The sequence below is a fragment of the Parasteatoda tepidariorum genome, chromosome 7 (assembly GCF_043381705.1).
Source record: "Parasteatoda tepidariorum isolate YZ-2023 chromosome 7, CAS_Ptep_4.0, whole genome shotgun sequence".
NCBI classification, from domain to species: domain Eukaryota; kingdom Metazoa; phylum Arthropoda; class Arachnida; order Araneae; family Theridiidae; genus Parasteatoda; species Parasteatoda tepidariorum.
In genome coordinates this window covers 77,178,062-77,202,716 of record NC_092210.1, presented here as the reverse complement: position 1 = coordinate 77,202,716, position 24,655 = coordinate 77,178,062, and the positions used below count along the sequence as shown (strand labels likewise).

Below are 24,655 nucleotides of genomic sequence, written 5' to 3'. Positions count from 1 at the left end.
ATCACATTCCTCATGTAGCTTATTATTTGCATAAAACTGTCAATTGTTGAACTAAACAGTTTGCCAAGATATTTTCTTTCTATCCCCCTGATTTTGCTTATTACCTACATTAAAGGAACTTTATCAGCTTTGTGATTGATCAGAGACATTTCACTGTAACTTCGCCATCGAAATCAAACTGTCCTGCTGGTCACGTGATAGAAAACGTTCGTTATGTAAATTTGAATCAGGACACGAAATTTTGAAGAATAAATCGAGCGGATGCCAGTATTTTGATTCAATTAAAGAGCATTAGAAAATGAAACTGAAATCGAAATTAAATCTATAGCCAACTATATTGACTCTTTTTGCAATTACTTTTAAACAAAATAAATTCCATTTTCATTTGTAATAGGTGTTCGGTTTTATAGATTATATCTCGTTAACATTTTGCACTCATCATTAATCATAATTACCTAAATTGTTTATTCGCAAGTTAAGTTTTATAGAAGTGGGTAAATAGATAAAAAAAAACAAATAAATAGAATAAAGAAATAAATAAATAGAATAAAAAGAGACAAATTTGTAATTTGCTAAATGCTTCTAAAAAAAGTTACGGAGAATGCAATTTGTTGCTGAGAAATCACTGCTGACTTAATTGGTAAACGTTGTTTTTACCACGAAAAGGAAGTAAGTGGTAATAATTTACTGACGCTGTTGATGAAACTTTATATTAATTTTATTAATTTTACTCATTAACTGACTCTGTTAATGAGTAACTTTTCTTATTAACTGCGACAAAGTAGTCTGAATTTACTTTTCTTTTTTTAGGAATCGATCGATAAATCACGTTAAGTAGAATTTTTTTAATGTAAACATTATGCAAAATACTTACATTAAAGGATTTTCTATCATTTTTAAATAGCATTAAGTATATTTTTTAATGTAAGCATCATGCAAAATATTTACATTAAAAAATTTTTGCTTCTGATCTACTACAGTTGCAATTTCTATTCCTCAATGAGCTTTTCATCACTTTTACTCTATCAGTTGCAAAAAAATTGAAACAAATTTCAAAAATAATGTAGTAATTACAATACAATGGTAAGACATTTATTTCTATTTAAATATAAACAAGTAGGTATTACAACATATTATAGTACTTATCTATCATAGCAACTGGCAAAATAAATCATATGTAGGTGATTAGTCGAAGTTGAACACAACTGTTGTAAACATATAAATGAAGGAAATTTAACAAGAATTTAAAAAAAATCTAGAAATTCATAAAAATGTGGTTCAGAAAATCGATATGGTTGGAACGTTTGACCTCGGCTCTCATTCTCAAGGAAACAACCCTTGAAAAAGCTACAAGTAAACTTAATGAGATATTTTAAATAAAAAAAGCACATTTGTTGGAAAAAATGGAAATCGAAATTATGTGAGAAAAAGAAATTGTGATGGTCGAAGAGGCATCGGTACCTTCACCTCCATAACCACCGTAGTTATTATTTTTCGCAATATTTTCCTTTTACTATTGTTATTCGTAAACTATTCCTTTTCTTATTTCTAACCTGTTTTGCCGTCACCAATCTTGATAACGAGCGCCGTGTTTCAGTGCTCGAAACATGCCTTTCTATTTTCAGTTTTCATGAAGCTTAAAGTTCTTATTGGATTGTATCTTTCCACTTCAGGTTTTTAAAAAGATTCGTTTCAAATGAATAAATTATTAAACACAGACTATTATATGAGGAAAAAAAACTTACAGTATTCAATATAAAAATGCTACCGTCACAAAAAGTATGGAATGTCTGATTCCGTATTAAAATGTACATAAAAACGATAAAAAGTTTTTCCTTGAACAAAAGTGATAAAAATAAAATAAAATAATAAATGCTTTACAAATTCAAAATCCATAAAAATGTAAATTTAAAACTTCAAAACAATTTACCAATTTATATTAAATTTATAAATTCATTCTATTTTTGTTTAATTTGTTACTGATAATAAAACTAGCATGCTTTTTATAAATGCCTTATACAAAATATAACCTCAACTTTTAAGAAATATGTAAAGTTTATTTATTATTCTTAATAAACCTTTTTCTTGCTAATTTGAAATTAATCCACTAATGTAGGTTATCATTAACGTTTAAATTAATAACTTCGTCTATAATAGGTAGAACAATTTTTTTTCTATTTACCTTAAATGACGTTAATTTTCAATTTTAATTGTTCATATCAATCAATTTTATTAAATGCATTACAATCAATAAATTTCAAAAAATAGGTGTATTCAAATATTTTTATGTTTTTAGAATATGTTTATGAAACATTCACAAAAGGTAGATCCTCATAATGTAAACGTCATAAGGAAAATCCCATAAAGTAAATCCACATGACAAGTTTCTTCAAATAAATAACTGCAGAATGTAGAAAATGATATGGATGTTGAATATAAATTAATTATCATGCATTTTATATGACAAAAAATGGTTATAAAATATTAAAAAAAAAGTTTTATTTTCAGTGAAAAATATGATGTAAATGCTAAAGTCTTTAAACCAGCATAATTTTCTTAAGTAGCATTAAAAATAATATGTGATTAAGCAAAAAAGTCTTCACTATTTCATAATTTTATAAAACATCTACTGCTGTAACTTCTTCAGCTATACCTGAAATGATATGAGACAAAAATGTATAGAAATGCAGTAAAAAGCTTGTTGAAATAGATTTAGTACAAATTGTTTACAAATTGTTTCGTACAAATTGTTTATACGAAGAGATAATTTAAAAAAAGAAGATTATATTTATATAATGTCTATCAAATTTTTTAATATTGAAAAATAAGTAATAAGATTTTACGAAAATGTAAATAAATAATAGTTTTAACCAATTTATTTACTGAAATAAACTAAAAGTATTGACATGTACCCTTACATTTTCATTGCTTGTTTAAAATTTTTACATAAATGCGAATTTACGAACATGTTAATTTGTTATTTTTTCTGATCATCAAATTTCTTCGAAAAACACCTTTATTAATAAAAATATATGTAGGACATGTTATGAATGAGGACAAACGTGTCGCGATAAATAAAAAAAAAAACATAATGGTCTAACATCGTTTCCCATTGTTAACGGTGCATTTTTATTTGCTGAAAAATCACAGAATATAATCCAGTTTTCCCACATTAATTTCCTTACATTTGGTTGACATCAGCATGAAATTAATAAAATATCAACGACACCGTTTTCCTGTAAAATATTTTTTTATCCCTAATTTAAAAGTATTTACCTGTAATATTTATTTCTCTTGTTCTACTCTACTATTATGAAGTTTTTGATTTTGATTGTTTTTAAACTTAAGAGTTTAAAACTAAAAGAGTTGTTTCTTTATTGTAATCTAATTCTATATTATTGCCTTATTACGTTAAAAATTTGTGGGGGCGGAGTTATGGACAATGCCAACCTTCATCTATCAAAAGGTACCTCGTGATTGAATCAAGTTAGCATGTCTTATATACCAGTGAATTGATGTTTTAATTTTCGTAGTGGTAGTTACGCCACAATACACCCCCACCAGAATTTTTATCAGGGATAGAATTCGATGAACGGATACCACCAGTTGCAGTACTTGTGAAAGACCGGGAGAGCTGGTTTTTTAAGGTCACCGGGTTTTTGAGTGCTGAATGTGATAGGTGTATTAACTTCACAGTCGTAGTCGCTCCTGTGTTGCCATTAGCAGTCGAGTGTATGCAGGCAGTCGTTTTGTTTAATCGAGACGAGACTAAGTAGCAACAGCGTGAGGAGGATTGGATAATGTTGCAGTCACAAGTATCAAGTCAACTGTTCAATGTGGATCATCTAACGAAGTAGGCGTTAACAGATTGAAGTGGGAGTTACTGCGTGTTCAAATCATGTCCGGTGGCCACCAATGTGGGGGGGGGCGGAGTTATCGACCATGTCAAGCTTTTTGCGCTTTTAAGAGGGAGCCTGTAATAAAATTTGTCCTGGCACCCGTGAAACATTTTTTCAGCATTGAATGTAGTTATCTTCTTTCTCCTCCGCACTGCAACTTTCTGAGTCCAGGCCGAGACTCACATCAAGAGGGTGGGGGCGGAGTGCAGAGGTTATCAAAACATAACAGAACAAAACTGTTATTGGACTAAATCCCTATTGCTTATTAAAATATGAATCTTAAGTAAACATATAATAAGCTGAACTAAAGCAATTTTTGTAACTGTAATGACCAATAAAAAAGGCTAGTTCAAAAACATAAGAACATTGATATAGTAAAAAAAAACTTAATCTACACAGACGATATGAACTAATCAACAGCAACACCTTTATATGGTAGGTACTTTTTTTTTTACTAGTAAATGTAATTCAGATTTTGTGCACTAGAAAACAGAACTGATATCGACAGAATTGAGGAACTGGTCTTACACCTTCCCTTATTTATAAATTTTTGGAAACCCAAATATATTCATTACGAATTAAGAAACTTATCTTTTAATTACTAAATATTTTTAAGGTAACCTATTATGTTCTTAAATACAATAATAGCACATAAGAAAAAAGAGGTACAGAAACGAACTATTATAAATGTTATAATATAGAACAAATATTTTTTTCAAGCATACTTACGACACATGTTTTTTCCAATGACAATATTAAGGTAACCATTATTTCCGAATTGAGTTCCCCATGAGTTGCGTACAATGTAATAAGGTATTTCACCTAAATGTACAAAAGCATGCAGTTTTTAATTTGTCGGAATAAGGGAAACTAAAACAAGCATATAATTTCATTATGATTAGAAACATATACTATATATATTAAATATAAGAACATAAATTCAAACAAATTCTTAGTTTTTTTCTAAAAAAATACAGAAATTTCATTTTTTTTCATTAAGCATCACAATTGTGATTCATTTTCAGTGGAATCATTTGTAAAAAAATAAATAAAAATGAACATTATTTGCGTGCAATCAATGCATGTATTAAATAAAATAAAATATACTCTTTATAAGTTGATACTAGCGTAAAAGATAAGTTGATACTTGCGTTGATGCTAGCGTAAAGAAAAGTAAAGTAACCTTTGTATTAATGTTTGATTTAATGAAATACGCTCCCAAATTTAAAAGCACACTTTTTAGCAACATTTTTATACCGCAAAAACATTTTTATTTGTCAAAAACTTCTATACTATTATTTAAAACTATTATGTGTCAAAAATATTTTCGTCAAATTTCGATTGACTTAACCAGACATTTTTCGCAATGTAAAGAAGTGCGGAGCTTATTTTCATAAGTTAGGTATAAGCATTTGCTCATCAACATTTTGAACATATGAAATATTTGATTAATAATATTAAAATTTCTGGGTGGCGCAGTTGGTTTGTTGTCGGCCTTCTGAGCCCAAGTCTGCGGGTTCGATCCCCGGCCCAGACACCGGATTTTCGGGATGCAGAAAATCCTCAGCGGCCATGTCGTATGATTATACGGCATGTAAAAGATCCCTAGAGTGCCTTACTGGCTCTTGGTATTTCCGGCAAAATTAAATTCCTAGTGCACTTTAGCATCCAAATAGAGTCTCGGTGCTGCCATCTAGTGTGGCAGAAACTAGACGTCCAAATTAACATGACCAACGGTATCTCACCCATTGTGGTGGTCCTGAAACAGTGGATACCACCTCTGGAGAACGCACTAGGTCTGCTCATCGGCAAGACCGATAATGCAGCTCATTGGAAATAAAAAAAATATTAAAATTTGAATTTTCATATTAATTTTTAGTAACATTTAAGTGCTAATGTGCCAAAACTTCGCCTCACAAAAACTTTGCGTTGGCAAAACATCGTGTGGTCCAAAATTTCGCAAGTTGATTTTGAAATAATAATTAATTTAAATCAATAACTAATTTAAGCATTAATTTTGTAAAAACAAAATATGCATAAAATTGTTTTATATGTATATGAACTTGAAATTTGAGCACCTCAACTTGCCGGTCAGTGTTTGAAAATATCGGCCTTTTTTTCCTTGAATACAAGAAATACTCCTCACTAACAGGGAGAGGATCCTGGAAAAACAATACCATCTATATATATATATTTCTCTTACACGGCGGCAAAAAAAAGCCTCATTACAACAATCCGAATGGCAACGCTAGAAAATCGACCAATGATTGCCGCTAAAAGTGTCACATGCCAAATCTAGCTGAGGTGGCTCAACATATAGCGCTTTTAAAAACGGAAGCTGAAATAACCAGAGAGAGATAAAAATTCGTTTATGATCCAAAGCGTAATTTTATGAAATTGTTAATTATTTCGTATTTCATTGATTTTATGCCTTGTTGCTAGATTATTCCTCTTTTGAAGCATTGCGAAATGTAACATACCTGAAATATCATATCCTACTATTTGAACAGCATGATTTCTTTCATTATCACAGTTGTACTGAATTATTCCACCCAAGTAGTCTTGCCATCCTGTAGCATCTACGGCAACTATAAGAGGTCCATGATGAGCAATGTGTAACAGCATTAAGTGTTCTTCACCTACGAAGCTGCGAGTACGAATAAGTGACTTTAAGTACCATGTATCTGTCATACATAAATAGAGGATGAAATATTTGACATTTATATGGCACTGCATTAATAAATTCATGAATGTTTCAAAGACATTTATTCGAGGTACTTACAAATTAAAATAAATTTATTTCGAACCTATAAACAAAACATGCTCATTCATTCATTATGAGTAGTGTGTTAATTCATACGTTATTAATTTGTTATTTAATTTATTAATAAATATTTCATAAGTTTCAGTAATTTCGCTCATCAGCTGCAATAGTGGCTCAACTCAAAAAACACGCGTTTTGAACTAAGAACAGGTGTAAATATGAAAATACACATTCTTTTCAGCAGCAATACTAGCACAACTCATAATTCAACTTAAAGGTAATCTTCATTTAAGCAAACTAAAGCATTTCTTATGCATTTTGTTTAGCCATAAAAGCTTTAAACCCACTTATCTCAAAACTTGATTTTTTGGGTTGTGCAGCTATTGCAGCTCATGAGTGATTTATTAATTACGTACTGACACTTAATGTTCAGACATTTTCCAATTTTTTAATTGAAATTTAGTTAACGTTCTTAAATAAGATTTTTGAATTTTTTAAAAACCAATTGCACGGTCCTTCCCTCCTTTCCTTCTTTTCTATTTCTTAAAAGGTCCTTAAGCACTATTTTGATAAATTTTATGGAATGAATTTCTTTTACCGTTTATGTTATTTTGCTGAGAACAGATAACAAAAAATATAATTTAACAAAATTAATTAAATACGTAATGTTTTTTTTTTTATGAATTTCCTATGTTGGTATGTTTTTGTGGATTATTGACCTTTGGATTATTGATGTTTTGCTTGTATTTTACCGTTAAGCTAAAATGAGTTGGTCATTTTATCTCTCAACTAAGAGATACACAACTAAGAGATCATGGAGGTTAAGGCTCCACAATTTCGTGACCAATGGTATGAGGAAGGGTTATGAGGTCAGCTTATTTCCAAGACCAGTTACTATTAGTTGCTATTCCTATAAATCTGAAACTGGTTGGGTTTCGCAACTCCTATGGGATTGTACCTGCGTCTTACAAAATGACAACTCAATGCTTAGCCACTCAGTTATCGTGTGGTGGAAAGTACATATAAGACATTAAATGTTTTCAAAGGTGACCATACACACTTAGAGCAAATGTATAAGGAATATGTATTTTATTCATAGGTTACAGAAATGATCTACGATTTAAAGAAATCAATGAAAAATTTTCGGAATAGAACTACTCAGTTTATGCATTCTTCTCAGAAGCCAAGTTTCTAGCCAAGTTTCTAAATCAGTATAAAATTTCGTCAACAGGGCAATGTAATAGAACAACAATTACAAAACAATATTTTTGAAGCAAGTACCTAATGCAAAAGAGTATAAAAATAAAAGAGCAGCAATCCAAAGATAAATTTAACCAACGTGTATTACATATGGAATGTTCTCGCATGCAACAGAAATCATTGTTTTAAAGTTTTTGCATTCAGAAGCGCCATCTGTTTTTCAACTTTGTAACTTATTTTTAAAATTTGTTACCATAAAAATGACGTGTTTCTTAAGTAGAATGCAACAAACTTTATATTTCTACCTCCACCCGTTTTCCTTTAATTGATTTTTAACCGTTATCAAAAATAAAATATAATTATAAATTCATTAAACTCACTTTTATTGCGCTTGACTAACTTTTATTTAACCAACGTCTATTACATATGGAATGTTCTCGCATGCAACAGAAATCATTGTTTTAAAGTTTTTGCATTCAGAAGCGCCATCTGTTTTTCAACTTTGTAACTTATTTTTAAAATTTGTTACCATAAAAATTACGTGTTTCTTAAGTAGAATGCAACAAACTTTATATTTCTACCTCCACCCGTTTTCCTTTAATTGATTTTTAACCGTTATCAAAAATAAAATATAATTATAAATTCATTAAACTCACTTTTATTGCGCTTTACTCACTTTTATTTAACCAACGTCTATTACATATGGAATGTTCTCGCATGCAACAGAAATCATTGTTTTAAAGTTTTTGCATTCAGAAGCACCATCTGTTTTTTAACTTTGTAACTTATTTTTAAAATTTGTTACCATAAAAATCACTTGTTTCTTAAGTAGAATGCAACAAACTTTATATCTTTACCTCCACCCGTTTTCCTTTAATTGATTTTTAACCGTTATCAAAAATAAAATATAATTATAAATTCATTAAACTCACTTTTATTGCGTTTAATTTAAAATCATATTTCGCATTTTTTACAATAAAATCTTCGTCTACGAAACAAAATTTTATTTTGTACATACCTATCACATGTAAAATTTCTGGCAATTTTCACAGATTTTTCTGACCTGTAAAAAGATTATTTACGCTTAAAAATTTCACATAAAGTCATGTTCAAGAATTATTTATTTCTATAATTATTCCTATTATACTATTTTACTTACTTTACATTCTTTTTACAGTTTTGATCTTTTCCAACAAAAGGATAATCTTTTTCCAGAACAATTTCGGTTCCACTCTAAAAATTTTTTTAAAATTAACAGAAAACCAGCAAATGAAATTAAGATGCATATTAAATGGAAAATTAACAAAAAGGTTGTATGGATTTTCATACGAATTCCTTGTGGCGTGTTTTTATAATATGCTAGTTAATGTTGACAAGAGACCCAAGAAGATAAATTGCTCTTTTAGTAAAGTCAATTTTTTGTTTTAATTAGGTGATTTAAGATAGTTTACATGTTTGACTTCGTTGAATTCGTCACATTTCCAATGTCGAATAAAACTATTAGACTCGTGTTTTTTTCTTCATTTTTATATTAGAAAGAAATCTTTCTTAAAGCTTTCCTAAAGCTTTCGGGATCCAAAAACTAAAGAGAAACTTATATATTTAAGAAAACATATCAATTCAAGTAAAACAAAACTTATTGCCAGAAAGAATGAAAAAAGACTTTGGTGATTTTTTTGCTTTCTACAATACGGTAAAAAAAGAATGCTGAAACTTCAGGAAACTTTCTTCGTCTTTGAAGGAACTGTTTCTTTGTGTATGTTCCGAGTGAAAATTTCGTCAAAGTGACGAAATAACTATTCGAGGAAACAAATTTTGTCGAAATTAAAGAAATAAAAAAAAAAAACTTGTTATGCTTAATGTATCTAACTTTTCAAATAATCACTACAATGGGATAGGTGAATAAATGTCGGCTAAGCAACACAAGAGCAGACAGAACAGAGCGATAAATTGCACACATGCCCAACGGGATTCGAAACCATGAATTGAGACCAACACCTTGACAACCGTATAGCCCGAATGTCACTTTATGTTTGATAGTTTAGTGTACATTCTAGTTTCGTCATTCTAGTTAACAATATCCCACATTGTACAACGATTAGGTTTCGAGTTGAGGAAACATATTCGTCATATATTTGAGAGTTTGTGTTCCGTCACAAATCACGCGATTTCGCGAGGAAATGATTCTGAGAATTCATGAAATATAGCTCAATGATTACTGAATCGTCAAAAGGCAGAATTTTACTCCTCAGAGAGTACAATAATTAGTAGGACAAAATACTTACAATACAGCTAATGATAACCTAATCAAAATGCACTTTACTCTCAGTACTTCAAAAGAGTTAGTAAATAAAATGCAGTAATAAAAATATAAAAAAATGTACAGATTAGAATTACTTTATACAGCCATTCTACAACAAGGCAAGTGTCACCACCAGCACAACCATTGTTTGGAGACGCTGCACAATCCAGTACTTGCTGGACGCTAAAGCTGTCTAATGCGCCATTCTTCAATGCATTCATGCTTTCAATTGTCTCCACTGTACTAAAAGCCCTTCACGGTGCAAGAATAGTATAAAAATGTTAGGACCAGCTACTGAAACTATTTTTTAATGAATAATAATTATTGAATAACTAATTTATGAGCTAATTCAAACTAAATTACTAAATTGAAATACAATTATAAAATAATTAACCCTAAAAACTAAAGACAAAGGATGTAGATGTCTTTTGATATTACGTACAACATATTTCTTTAAGTATGATCTTGCACAGGAGCTACACTAATGAGATATTGGTGACATTTTTGGATTCATCCCCTAATGATGATCTAAGAAAATGTTGGCGCACACTAAGCTACTATCGCAAATTAGATAAGAGAGCTGATAGAGGATGGTAATAACCACAAAAGTAAATACCTATCTATCTATCTATTGAAAGTAAATTTAAAAAAATTAAGAAAAATAATGAGTTCTTAAAAAAAAATCAATTTCAAATATATGTTAATAAAGTACGATAATTTTTTTAGTTGAAAAATTTTAATCTAAAGGCCCCAAAAATTTGAATGGCCTAGGGCCCCGCGTACCGGCCCTGACATATATATATATAATATTAGTTAAAAAATTCTCTAAAAATTAGAATTTGGAAATATGACTTTCATTTTAAATTTTATTTCTCAGAAAATGACGCTCTCATTCGGTCAAACTTTGTATTTTGTCATTCAAAATTATAACATATGAGATGAGCAAAAATTTGACGGCCTTTAAAATTTAAAAATTCTTCGAGTATTTATAAATTCAATAAAGAAAAATTAATGAATGTTCTTAAAAATTTTTTTGCATGAATTTATCAATTGATGAATGACTTTCAGAAATAAGAGTAAATCATTTTATTTATTTATTTATTTAATTTTTTGATTTTCTCAACTAGTTCTAAGCGATAAGTAAAATATTTAAAAAATGAAAATAATATTAAGAAGGTTAAAGCTTTCGACTACCTTTCCGCTAGCTAAACTTTTGGGATCAAATTTGTTTGATTGCAGCTATTATTATTATTTTTTTTTAAATTTCCAATGAGATGCACAATCGGTCTTGCCGTTGAGCAGACCTAATGCGTTCTTCAGAGGTGGTATCCACTCTTTCAGGACCACCGCAATGGGTGAGATACAGTTGGTCATGTTAATTTGGACGTCTAGTTTCTGCCACACTGGATGGCAGCACCGAGACTCTATTTGGATTCTAAAGTGCTCTAGGAATTTAATTTTGCCGGAAATGCCAAGAGCCAATAAAGCACTCCAGGGATCTTTTACATGCCGCATAATCATACGACATGGCCGCTGAGGATTTTCTGCATCCCGAAAATCTAATTAGGGTATCTGTCAGGGTATGCCAAAAACAGCAAGCAAATTCACCTGCAAAAACCGACATTCGGAACTTACCAATTAATGTCGCACTGGTTTACTGATTTGTGGTTACCATGTTACTTTGACAGCAGCAGGATTTTCAACTCAGTTTACTTATTTCAAATTAATTTCATTTTTTGGAAATACTTACATAAGTTCAGAAAAAAATTATTAAGTAATCTTCGAAATATATTCCAAATAGTAATTATTATCTTTACAAAGTACGTTTTATTATTGCAATAAAAATTGGAGAACTGTCTGAAAAGATGAGGTGAGAATCTGGATATTTTATTCGGGAAGTCAGAAGTCTGAGTTAAGCTTACACAATATACTAGTGTAATTTGCAGATACGGAGTGTCTCACTTAAATAAAGCGACCTCGATTTTGTGCTATAATTTGAAGCAAAGAAAACCAATGTGAATCAAACAAGCATAATAATAAAGTCGATGTCCGAACACATATTCTCAAGAGCAAATTCTTCTTGCTCTCCCAAAACAGAAAAAAATCAAACAATTGAAAAAGAATGAAAAAAAAGTGAGCCTTAAAAAATAAAGTCACTTTCATATAAGACTTGAAATATACTATGTTTCTTAACACGTATCAATACCTGAAGCATCAATATTATGTCAAAATTCAAAGCTGGTAACTTTTAATTCAACCACAAACTGATACCACCCCTTTTTGGAATATTAAACTCTACTGAGAAAAGCCCCCTCAGATTTTCTTGGAAAATGAAGTTAAATTTAAGAATATGCCGTTCATGAAAAGCAGCCAGTTATCCCAAAACCACCAATGCGAAATATTTTCGACGTAAATTGAAGCATTATCCTGATGAAAAATCTTGCTTGGGCAACTGATTCAGATTACATATTGTAACAAAAAGGTTTTTCAGCAAGACATGGTCCCAAGTTAAGTTGATCATTATAGCTGTAGCTTTCATACACAATCAATGCTCCTCCACCTTGCTGCGTAATAGAAAAGAAATCATTCTCTTTTTTCTCACGCCATATCATTGGCGCACGGATCCTCTAAATTCTTTTTTTACCTTTTCTTTTATGACTGAGGATAGCTTTCACTTTAAGTTAGGGGAGGTAGCATGCAAATGGGGCTAGAGTGGACACCTTGCTTGAATTACTGGTCAAATTTCTTCTATGAAATGTCGTTGATTGGAAACATTAACGTACACTTTCCATGTGCAGCTGCATAATCACTCTGTGAACACTTCAGTTGAAATTTGCAAAATGAATTTTCAAATTTCCTCTTAATTGGTTTATTAACACATTTTATTTTCGAAATTTTAACAAAAGAGGAAAATATGATAAAAATTATACCGCTTTTATCCATTTTTATATTAACTTTTACTCTGCATAACACGTGAACAAACACGCGTCTTCGTGGGACTAGTGTGGACCTGCCCACATTTGTGCCATTCAATTTCTAAGGGCCGAAATATGAATTGGTTACAAATGTAGCACACTTCATGTCGTTTATTTTATAAATTTTAATGATTTTGCAGAATGATATACCTTTAAAAATAGTGGTTTTAATTTCCAGTAAAAAACTTATCTAGGAACCTTTAAACTAATCCACTTTTTAAAGACTTTACGAAAATTTAAGTGAGATGCTTTATCAAGCTTGTCAGTTGGATATGATTCAACATGGGCGAATTAAAGAAGAAAAATAATTTTTTAATATAGATTTATTTTTTTGCCATACATTAAACTAAAACAGAACATCACTAAACGGTCCAGTATTCTATTTTAAGAGCTGTTTAGTTAAGGTACTATCATAGTCATGCACGTTGCATCGTAGGGGTTTTTAAAAGTCAACCAGGGAGCCGGGATAGCCAGGTCGGTAGGGAGCTGGGCCCATTTCTGAGAGTTCGTGGGTTCAAACCCCGAGGGGCCGAAGACTCCCCGTGTAGGAAAGTGACTGATGCACGTTAAATCTGTCGAGTCGCAAAAGTCCTCCATGTTCCCATAACAAATCAATACATCTGGGGGTACTGGATTGGAGACCGATCGTTCTCTGATTCAGGTCAAAATTACGATCTGTGGATCCAGTGGATGAATGAATGGGTCCACCCTATAAACGGGTGTGACGTATGGTTTGGTGGAAGTCGAATTCTTGGCCATAGATGGCGCCACTGAAAAACAAGGAACGCGCACTTTGCCTTAAATTTGCTCAGTCTCACCATGCCGGATGGCCCGTGTGGCATATGGCATTAGAAACAACAACAACACAACAACAACAAGGTCAACCTGCGGTGATCACGTCATGCAAGCCGTGTGTTGTCTATTCGGATCATTTCATAATCAAGTTAAAACAATGGTTATTAATTCATTTTAAAATTGGTTCTGAGATTTCAAATAAGTCAAATTGAATAATAGTTTGTAACTGTATGGTTTTGTATCCAAAATGTGTTTCTTATTATCGTGAAATACTCTATTACAAATTAGTATCTTGATTAAAATATGTCAATGTTTATTCTTCAATAAAGTTTAGATTGAAATTAATTTAATTTTAGCTTTAGATATACTTGTCTGAGTTGTAATAAACTGCTACTTAAGTTACCAAATTTTTCCACACTAGCTCCATGGCTTTTCCACACTAGCTATGCTAGCCCCGTGTAGTGGAGCTAGTGTGGCCAAAAACAACTTTTTCTTTAAAGAAAAAAAATAATTTTGGAAAAAAATTACAAGTTTGTAATTCTTGGTATAAGTCAGCATTCAGGTGAGCGTCCAAATTATTGCTAAAAAATATTTCATGATTTAATTGTATTAGATATGGTTTTTTGGCAAATTAGTGAAAAATTTATACAATACCCCCCTCTCGCCTACTACTTAGTTCCTTAATGTCGCAAATTCTTTGTATGATCTATAAAATAAAACAGAGTAGATGAGGAAAACAAAAGAAAAACCTTTTCTAATAGACAGCTAGGTGAAGATTTATTAATGGTGTGGGGAAAATGCGGCCATAGTCGTAAATATAATATGACTTTTTTTCCTGGTATCATGAAGTCTATGGATTACTAAATACTGCTAGAAATCCATTTATTTCTATTTGTAGAGAGAATTGATGATCTAAGACAGATTTTCCAGTAGACAATGCCTCAATTTACAATGAACGATCTTCACAGTGGTGGTTTTATCTTTAATTGTAGTTTTTTATTTTTATCTTTAATTCATGAGGAAACGGAGGAGGGGGCCTATCTCAGAAGGGTTCGATGTACCGAAAAGGAGCAGTTTAAGTCTCCAACATTGCATATTTCAAGTAGTATATAAATGTGGTTGGTACTTTAGCTATACTCAGAAGTGGTCTTATTTCGACGGTGCACTTTTTTCCTGCCTTTTTTACCCTATTCATCTACATTATACCTACATCTGAGGATATTTCACATCAGCACCGTGGTCGGTACAAGTCGGATGCGGAATTCGTATCGACCAGCCATCGCCGAAATCGAACCCGGTTCACCTCATTGGAAGGCTGAGCAATCGCGGCTCACACCGTATGTTAGTAATGATTTAAATTAAAATACTAACCTACTAATATGCTTAAAATACTATTCTAAGCATGATAAAATTATTCTTATTTTACAAAACATTTTACAAAACCAACAGCTCATGAATCGCATATTTTTTCTGAAAACTCATATAAGAGCACTTCATTTGCATAATAATTTAACGCATTAAGTTTAAAGTGTACAAACTTACCAACAAGCTCCACACTGCCCTTGGTTGTTTACAGTAGTTATAACATTCTTTTCTCTCCTAATAAAACGAAAAGAGTATTTACAAATGCGTTGTCTTAAAACAAGCAAAAATTAATAAATATTGGTGCAAAATTAAAAAAAATAATTCCAAGTCATGATGGAAGCAAATATGATTAGAAATCGAGAAAAGATAACTTAAATAGTTCAAACTAATATTTAAGAAATAATAAATAGTATAATTACCAGTCAACCCGTTTTGGTAAATTTTTTATGTTTAAACTTGACTTCAGAAGCTTGGTTTTGGATGGATAAATTTTCCGCGCATCTGTTGTAGACTTTTGAAGATGAACTAAAATTTGTAAGAAGAAATGTTAGGCTGAAATAAGTTTTTAAGGTTTAAATATTTTGCGAGTTACAAACCAAAGCATTCAGAATCATAGGCATGCAATTAAAATTATAATGTTAATCAAATAAACAAAGAGCAGAAATTTAAATGTAAAAACTATTTACTTTAAGAAACAGGATACGCTTTTACTAAATACGAAAGTGCTTGGTGTTACGGCATTTTTATGAACATGTTTATATTTTTAGTAACTGTATTTTTGTCAAACACTCGTATGGAACTGAAACGTGCTTTTTCGATTCGATTTCTTTGAACTCGTTCGATTGCTATTTGATGGTGAGCGGTTTCTTACTTCAACTGTAACATTGGGTCACTATCGAAGACAGCCTTGTGCAATATTTGATCAAACTAGAATTTTCTGCACTATTTTTTCTAAAAAATGTCCGTTTCTTGATTCAACTGAAACATTTCAAATGTTCTTCGTCACGTGACAACTCCAATGCTTGACATTAAAGGCTAAGTTCGGTAGAACTATTTCTGACCAATTACGAAGCAAGTACTCTCCATTTAATGGCGGTGGCTAAGAGAAAGCAGGGAGATAAGAAGATAAAAACTTTTTTTTTATAATATTTATATTGGTTTATAGAAACAGGTTTCAATAGGGTAACAAAATATACATGTTGTTACAGATGGTTTACAAACTACTAATTCGCTGACGTCAGCATACGCTCGTTCAGCTTGAACTTACCTGAGATAATGGATTAAAAATGAATGGATATGGAAGAACACGCAATAAATTTCCGACGAAACTCGTTTTTTGGTGAAATAGAGCTAGAAGATAACCAACGTTGTTGATGTGGTATTTTAAATTACTGATATAACAGAATCATCAGCAGTTTAATTTGCCAGAATGCGAGATTCCACATGTCCCTTCCACCTAAACTCATTAAAAAAATTTTAGCATTGCTATTTTTGTTTTATTGGAAAATAGAATTTCTTTTAGCACCTGATATCGAAGTTTCAGAATCTAAACACAAAGGGTTCTGGAATTATAAGAGTCACTTGCGGACACACACTTTTCCTTTTATTATTATCGATGTTTTTAGTACAATAATTTGGTACCAGGATATCAGACCGGGTAGCTGCTTGACAGCTGACAAAGACCGTCAGTCTCAAACCGCCATCACATGTCTCCTCTGTGGACACCTGAAATCACTGAGGCACTCTGGAGGAGAAAAGGGTTTTGCCCTCTGTACCAAGTGCTCTTCGGCCCAGGCACCCCCTGAACATCTACTGGACTGTCTCGGTCTTTTAAAACAAGACCATATAGAAAGACCCTTTCTTGTTTTAGACTTTTTAAAGGTGAACAAACTCATGGACTTTGTCTAGCTAGGCTAGAAATGGGGATTTGAAAGAAGAAGTACAATAATAATTTTTGTTTACAATTATAATGATTTTTATTTTGAGCTTTTTCGGTTGTTCCTTAATCTAAATTTTAAAAAAAAGTTATACTGAGCTGAAGCTTAAAACTCATAAACAAGTTCATTTATTATCAGAGAAGGGATTGTTGAGTGCACAGCTCACGAAAAAAATAACAACTAGTGCAACGGTATCAGATGTGCATAAATTTCCAAGTATAATACTTATATTTTAAATATTTTTCCAAAAATGTTCATACCATAATTTTTGAATTCTTCTGGTGTTAGATCTGAAAACTCGTTGACTCCATACAGAGCACATTGAGAAGAGTTTCGGTGCTTGTTCAGCCAATCTATACGCTTCAGAGTTTGCTGTGAAAAGGATATATCAACATATTTAGTTTTCCTCAAAGCTAAGGAGTTATCATTATTTAAACGCAAAAGAGAAATAGCGTATGAAAATAAATATCATTTTGAAAGAAGCGCAATTTTATGCTTAAAATCTGCACTCTATCAAAGTAAAATATTAACCCCTTAACGATCGGTTAATTTCCAAGAAAACGGTCATAAAAGTGCCTATTTTTTTATCCCTGTATCCCTGATTAGTGCTGACATCTAGTTTAAAATAAACTAACTATCTACAATTACCTTAAAAAATATCCTGGTTCTGCCCTCTGGTGTGTAAAGTGAGACATAATATGATTTCTGGCCAAAAGAAATGAATTAGTTTAATTCTTATTGGCGTGTTACCACTGAACACTCCAGCCTGGAAATATCACGGGAGCGAGAAATGGAGAGCGAAACCTCAACCCGTAATTTTCACGGGAGCGAGAAGGAAGGGGTTAAAATGATTTATTAATTAATACAGTGTTAAGAGCGTACCTGGTCCGGTCTCAAAAACTAGTGCGAAAGAGTCCGAAAACGTTAATATTTGTAGAGGAACACTTTTAGTTCTCTTTCTAAAAGAAGTTGCAATACTAAATAAGGTCAATGAGAAAAGTTGAGAACAAAGACTGAGCCTATCGCTTGCGTTCTCCTAATCTAGTGCAAAAGCTTCATAACGGGATACATACCTCGATTTGCAAACCAGGTCGAAAGCGTTAAAAATGGGCATGGTCCATTCATAGACTACAAAGAAGAATGAGAGATTCTCAAAAACGCCAGTTTTTTTATTGGAAGCAGGAAAATTTTTTGTACTCCGGACATGCATCTTTACCCTTATGTGCCCGGCAGGGCAGGTAAGGGTAAAGATGCAGGTAAGAGTTATTTCATGAAAAATACCATAAAATACTGATTTAAAACCCCATAAAATTGTAACAAAAATGCCAAGATGTCAGTTTGAACGAATAAACGCTAACACTGGATTCAACAAAAGAAAATCTTAAAAATTAATATAATACTTCCTTGTTAATAATAACATTTAGCGTTTACTGTATCAATGCTTAATCTTACAAAACAACCAATGAGCAATCCAGAATAGCTCCATCACTGCTTATTCGGGATTAATACTTCTTTGTTAATGATACTTCTGATTTATACTTTAAAATGTTGATGTAAATATAAAAGTAAGCGACGTTCATTTACGACAGATTTACAATAGGTACGTTTATATGTTTTCCTTAATAAGGATTCAAAAAGTAATTTGACCCATTAAAAACTAAAGTTACATCTGTACTTTGTAGACTAACAAGCTCAACAGAGCATTTAAAAATTTCAGAGATTTTTCAAACTCTGGATATCGATTGCTAACTTTATGCACGTGGAAAAGAATTCTTGTAAAATTACCGCACCGTATGGTAATGTATGGTAAAGGCGTAATTCTGGTGTTAAAATCCAAATTATACGGTATTTAAACCATTCATTTGGTAATTTTTCCTTTCGTATACAAACTGTTTACCAGATATCCTAGTAAACAGTTCAAGATTATAGTTCTTATTATCATTCATTTAGTAAAAAATACATAACTGAAAAATAATTTAACCGAATAAGTGGTTTTGATTCTATACTTTCAGTATCATTATCAAATTATCCAAATTTTATCACGTTTATCCAAATTTATCGCATATTATGAAACTTAACTTCATTGTAATTTAACTAAAGAGCTTTGGTAAAAATTACCGAGCTTTTGATGATCCCATAGAACCAGAAACACTGCAAATTTTACCATATTCTGGTAGTTTTGTTCTCGCCAAGTTATTCGCATCAATTGAAAGAAGAAAATATAAATAATCAAGTAGTTGTTAATCTCTCTCTTATAATAATATGTCTACTAAATCTATGTCACTCTACATATCTGTCAACATGAAATATAACTCCTCAATGAAATATGAATTTTTTTTAAAAATGTAAACTGCATTGAAGGCCAACAACTAATATTTAAAAAATATAACGTTTAAAACTTGCTGAATCTTTATGTAGATAATAAAAATTGTCAATAATCTATGATTCATATTGATCTTATTCGATGCAGCGTTAAGAAAAATTCAATTTGAAAAATGCCCTCAGAAATGATCCTTCACTTGCTTAGATAACAATGACCAACAATGTAACGTCAAACATTGTATTTTTCGAACATAAAACTCTTTTAATTTCCTAAGTATTAGTCATACCGTCTCAATATGAGGCTCATTTAATTCACCCCAACTCCTCATTTTTCTTCACAGCAATAATTAAGGCTCTCCCCTACACCTCTTCCCATCAACGCGTGATGTTATGTAATATTTTACCATTTACTAGAATAAAACTACTTAGCAGTTTTTTCCAAAGCAAAACTTTTTTCTTTCTATTTTGAATGTCAGTCTTAAACTCTATTTTTACTTCACTATAAAATATTTAGTTTTAACAACAAATTGTTCTTAAAATGCAATAAAGCTTCATTACGCAATCTAAAATATTATTTTTAAGTTCAAAGTAGTTTTAAGTTGTCATGGAATATCGTAACTTTTCTTGTAGCAATGAATTAATCTTGAGAAAAAAAAAAGAAACGTTACAAGAATGAGTTGGTCTTTTTCTAGTAGCAAAAACAGAAGTCACATGTTATAATCACAGAAGGAATAATAATTTTAAACTCTTTGTTTTGAGTTTAAATGTGAAAAATATACAAGGTCCGGCTATTAATTTCCAGGACTCATGGAATAACTCAGAAGAAAATAAAATTAAACACATAGCCATTTAGTATTATTCGAAGTAACCCCCATCAGCCGTAATGCACGTCTGTGCTCGGCTGTACAAATTTCGGATAGAAGTTTTAAGGTCCTCTTTTGGAATGCTCTTTAATAGTGACGTTACAGTTTTCTTGATGGCTTCGACATCTTGAAATCTTTTCTTGAAATCTTGAGAATTTTTCAGCTTAGGAAACAGTCTGCTGGCGCTAGGTCTGGAGAGTATGGTGGATGCTGCATTTCAACGACACCATGCTGGGCTAAGAATCGCCTCGCAGGTAACGCAATGTGTGGAAGCGAACTTTTTCAATTTCTTCCGGCGTGCGTAACGACTGCGACCGACCTGTGTGTGGATCATCTTCCACGCTTTCGCGCTGTCCCGAAAGCGTTTAAAACATTCAAAAGTTCTGGAGCGACATAATGCTTCCTCGCCGTAAACTTGTTTTAATCATTTGTAGGTTTCCGCAGCTGTCTTGCCCAATTTGAAGCAACATTTAATGTTTATTCTTGCTCCATTTTCACTTCGACAATAGGAATTTAAGAGCTACGTTTTAGTGTGCCTTTCTACGAGAACCACTTACTTCAGTATGGTGCCGATTGCACTGCACATGCGCAAGAAAACACTCTTCAATATGCAATCATTAGCGCTATCTTCCGGCTTTTCGTTCTCCTACAGTTACGTCAGTCCTGGAAATTAATAGCCGGACCTTGTATATTCTATTGTATTATAGACTGATTGAAGCATAAAATAGTAAATATAACAACTTAATTTGGCTGTTTTTCCTTAAAAATTATTCTCAAGCGTAGTTTTTATTCAAATAATAATTTTTGTTTTCGTTTGCAACTAATATCGATTACTTATTCATTTTACCTCTGATTTTCAATTTATTTCGAAATCTCTTCTTCATAATATATATTTCGACATAAAATTTTGAAATCTAGGGTGAAATATAAGATCTCAGTAGTATTTGAGAATTTATTTATAGCATGGTGCCGGTCTTATTTTACGTAAGCACCTAAGGAGATTTAAGAGCTTCGTGATTTTCTATAATGTTTGCGAGTAAGAAGGGAGGAGGGGTATGACTTTAACTTACGCAAAATGGTATTTTCAAAATGTGAAAGAAAAAAAAATGTAGAAAAAATTTCGCTAGGACGATTTTCAATGGTGAAATAAAAATTGAATTTAGGTAAAAAAAGGTTAGAAAAAATTCTATAAGTAGATTTAAAAGCTTAGGAATTATAAACACAGACGAAAAAAAAAAACTCCTAATAAATATTATATTTGAAATTTTATTAAATAAATTGAAATTAACATTTAGTTTTATGCAAAAAGATACATTGATTATTTGAATTCAACCCTAAAGCTAGATTACTACGATGAAAGTAAGGATAAAAAAAAGAGGGGCTGTGACTTTCTTTCGTACATACGGAATCGACTTTGATCCATTATTTTTGTTGACAAAAGAGTTTAAGATTTAAAACTGCTAAGAAACATGCTTACTTATTATTTGATAGTTTCACATTAAAAAAAGAGGAATTATACTGAATAGACTGGATGAATCGTTTAATCAGTTGTTACATATGTTATTCTTATATATATATNTATATATAAAAATATATATGTAAATGCATATATAAAAAAAGCTAAAAGACACTGTTAGAATGCTAAAATTCTGTTCTTCTAATAAAAGAAATAAAAAAATCGTTAATTTTAAGGAAATGTCCCATTTCAACGAGGACAGTCACCGTATTAGTATTATAGTCATCGTAGTTAGAGTTCATCTTTTATTTTATTAAAAGCTATGAAAGTAAACAAATATATCATAAACGTTAACCACATAAAAAATACATTTGCTGTTATAGTTCAATTTAAAAGTGATTTAGCAATAAATTTCACCTTTCCTTCTTTAAAGACTTTTAAATGTACATTGAAATGTATTCGGCAAATATAAATTTTTTTTCTTTAAAAAAATGTGTTAATCCAAAGCAACTTTTGAAATTTTTTTTTAATGTTTAAGTATATTTTCTAAAATGAACTGTCTGAAGTAGTTTAGACATTCCCCACAATATGTAAAACAAATAAATAAAATAAAACAACAGGAAAGAAAATGGATAAAGAAAAGAGAAAACGTTTGAGTATAAACATTAAAATGTAAATTAAATTATTTTTATTTAATGAGCTTAAAAAGTAAAATAAGATATTTTGTAAACAAACACAAAAAAAATGTGCTTTTTTCTTAAGAAGCAAAAAAATTATCGGATCAACAAAAATATAGCTTACTTCAAAAATTGTTTCTCGTTTCTTAAACTCATAAGTACCAAATTCATAGCTTTTATTGTAGCGATAAATGTAATCAGAAAATCTTGTGAATATGTCGGTGTTGATTGTTTCATTTTTTGAAAAAACATATAACAATAAACTAGAACTAAAAATTAAGTGAATCACAGTAATGACAGACATACTCTTAATCATTCGATCCTGGATATCAATTTTTGAAGTGTTTGCAAATTTGAATCATGTGCTTCTTCTCAAGTTTCTCGTGCTTGAAAGACAAGTAGCGCCATCTTCATTTCATCTCTTGACTGACAAAAATAAAAGTAAGAAAAGGGAATCGTTAAAAAAAGGTTTTATACACGGGAATCACGGGATGTGAGTTTTAATAGATGCTAGGTAGGATTCATCTTTGATGTAGGTGGCGTAGACGCTACGGAAAATATCAGCTGTTAAATTAAGAGATTCATGTTTTTGAAATTATGTATCATTTCATATTATTTTTGATAATCTCAATTTTAATAAGCGATCTCAATAGTTTTCTTTTCAATATATTAACGACTATCGGCGCATTTATAAACGTTATTCCTTTTATTGCTTAAATATAAGAAATTCAATACTTTCCATTTCGAAAAAAAAAAACGAAGAAAAGGACATGCCGTGTTTTTTTTCTTTAATCATAATTTCCCCCCCCCCCCAAAAAAAAACTGATTTTACTTAAGATTTGAGTAGATTATTAAAAAAGCAAAATAACAGTATATAAATATTATTTAAATCAAACGTTCTTCAAGCTGTTTTTCGCGTCGTCTCATGATGAAATGACGCCTTTTTGACATTTTTATAGGTGTTGTGATATTGTAACAATCCATGACTTTTAACATAAGTTTACATAACTTTATTCAGTGCTCCCTGTTCAAACTCTGTTAAACTTCAATAGATATCGATAGGAAGAAAAAACTACAGTTTTGTGAAAATGTAAAGTGTTTGTAACCTATGTTTGTAATATTTGGGAAAGTTCATTCCTATGGGCTCATATGAGAAAGATTAAAAATTGAAATTAAAAAAAAAAATAGAAAGAAAAAAAAAAGAAACTGGGGATTATTAATTCTAGAGATTTTCTTCCACGTGGAAAAGTCTTGCCAATCGATCGTTTTCTTTTTCTTCAAATAATTAAGCTTTTTGTTCATTCTAAAGTCAGTACAATATTTTACGGAATTAATTAAAAATTATTACTTTGTTTATTAAAATTATTACTTTTGTTCCTTAAACTTTTTCTTTTATTTATCTCAAAAGAAAGAGCTTGGAAAAAATCTTAAATGCAAGTCAATAAAAGAATAAACTTGTCTCTAAACTTAAGCGGCAAATTTAATGAAGAGTTTGCTGTTACAAACTAAAAAAAAATGTTTTGTTTAAATTTAGAACGGTTTTATTTAAATATTTACCTAATATTTTATTTAAAAAAAATAAAAATATGAAGTTACTGACTATTTAAAATATCGAATAAATAAATAGGACTAAATAGTGAATAATGTATACGATTCAATAGTAACTAATTTTATATGTTTAAATAATAAATAAATGCATTAATATTAACTATGTGTATCATTACTTAAAACAAATATATAATTTAAATATTCAATTAATTTGTTTAAAAAATGCATTGTTTCTATCTTATGGGAATAGCTTCAACTCTTGTGTACTAAATTTTGAGCATTTAAATTTTTTTAGTTTATTCTTACGGGCATAGTTAGAACATTCTTTGGTCCAGCTTACGACTTAAATCATACTAGGAGGCTCCGCACCCTGCTCGCTAACCCCCGAGAATTGCTACGCAATCCTATGTGGTTCACGCCGTGAACCATGGCTCGCTCGGGATTCTTTAAATCAGTCACAATGTTCTAGCACAAAGACATAATATATTATCATCAAAGACATAGTATTTTATCATCAAAGACATAGTATTGTACTTATGTAGATGAATTCTA

General features: G+C 30.9%; 1 protein-coding gene across 1 annotated transcript; it reads right to left on the bottom strand.

Moving 5' to 3' along the window:
- Nucleotides 1-1,070: 1,070 nt before the first annotated feature.
- Nucleotides 1,071-22,997, bottom strand: LOC107455672 (cathepsin O). Its single transcript, XM_016073312.4, has 10 exons — nucleotides 22,680-22,997; nucleotides 17,498-17,609; nucleotides 15,720-15,825; nucleotides 15,478-15,534; nucleotides 10,261-10,417; nucleotides 9,023-9,096; nucleotides 8,882-8,926; nucleotides 6,380-6,546; nucleotides 4,629-4,721; nucleotides 1,071-2,653 (listed from the first exon to the last, which is right to left on the bottom strand). The coding sequence occupies exons 1-10, from the start codon at nucleotides 22,869-22,871 to the stop codon at nucleotides 2,616-2,618; spliced, it is 1,041 nt and encodes a 346-aa protein (XP_015928798.1). The 5' UTR covers nucleotides 22,872-22,997; the 3' UTR covers nucleotides 1,071-2,615.
- Between the last annotated feature and the right edge of the window lie 1,658 nt (nucleotides 22,998-24,655).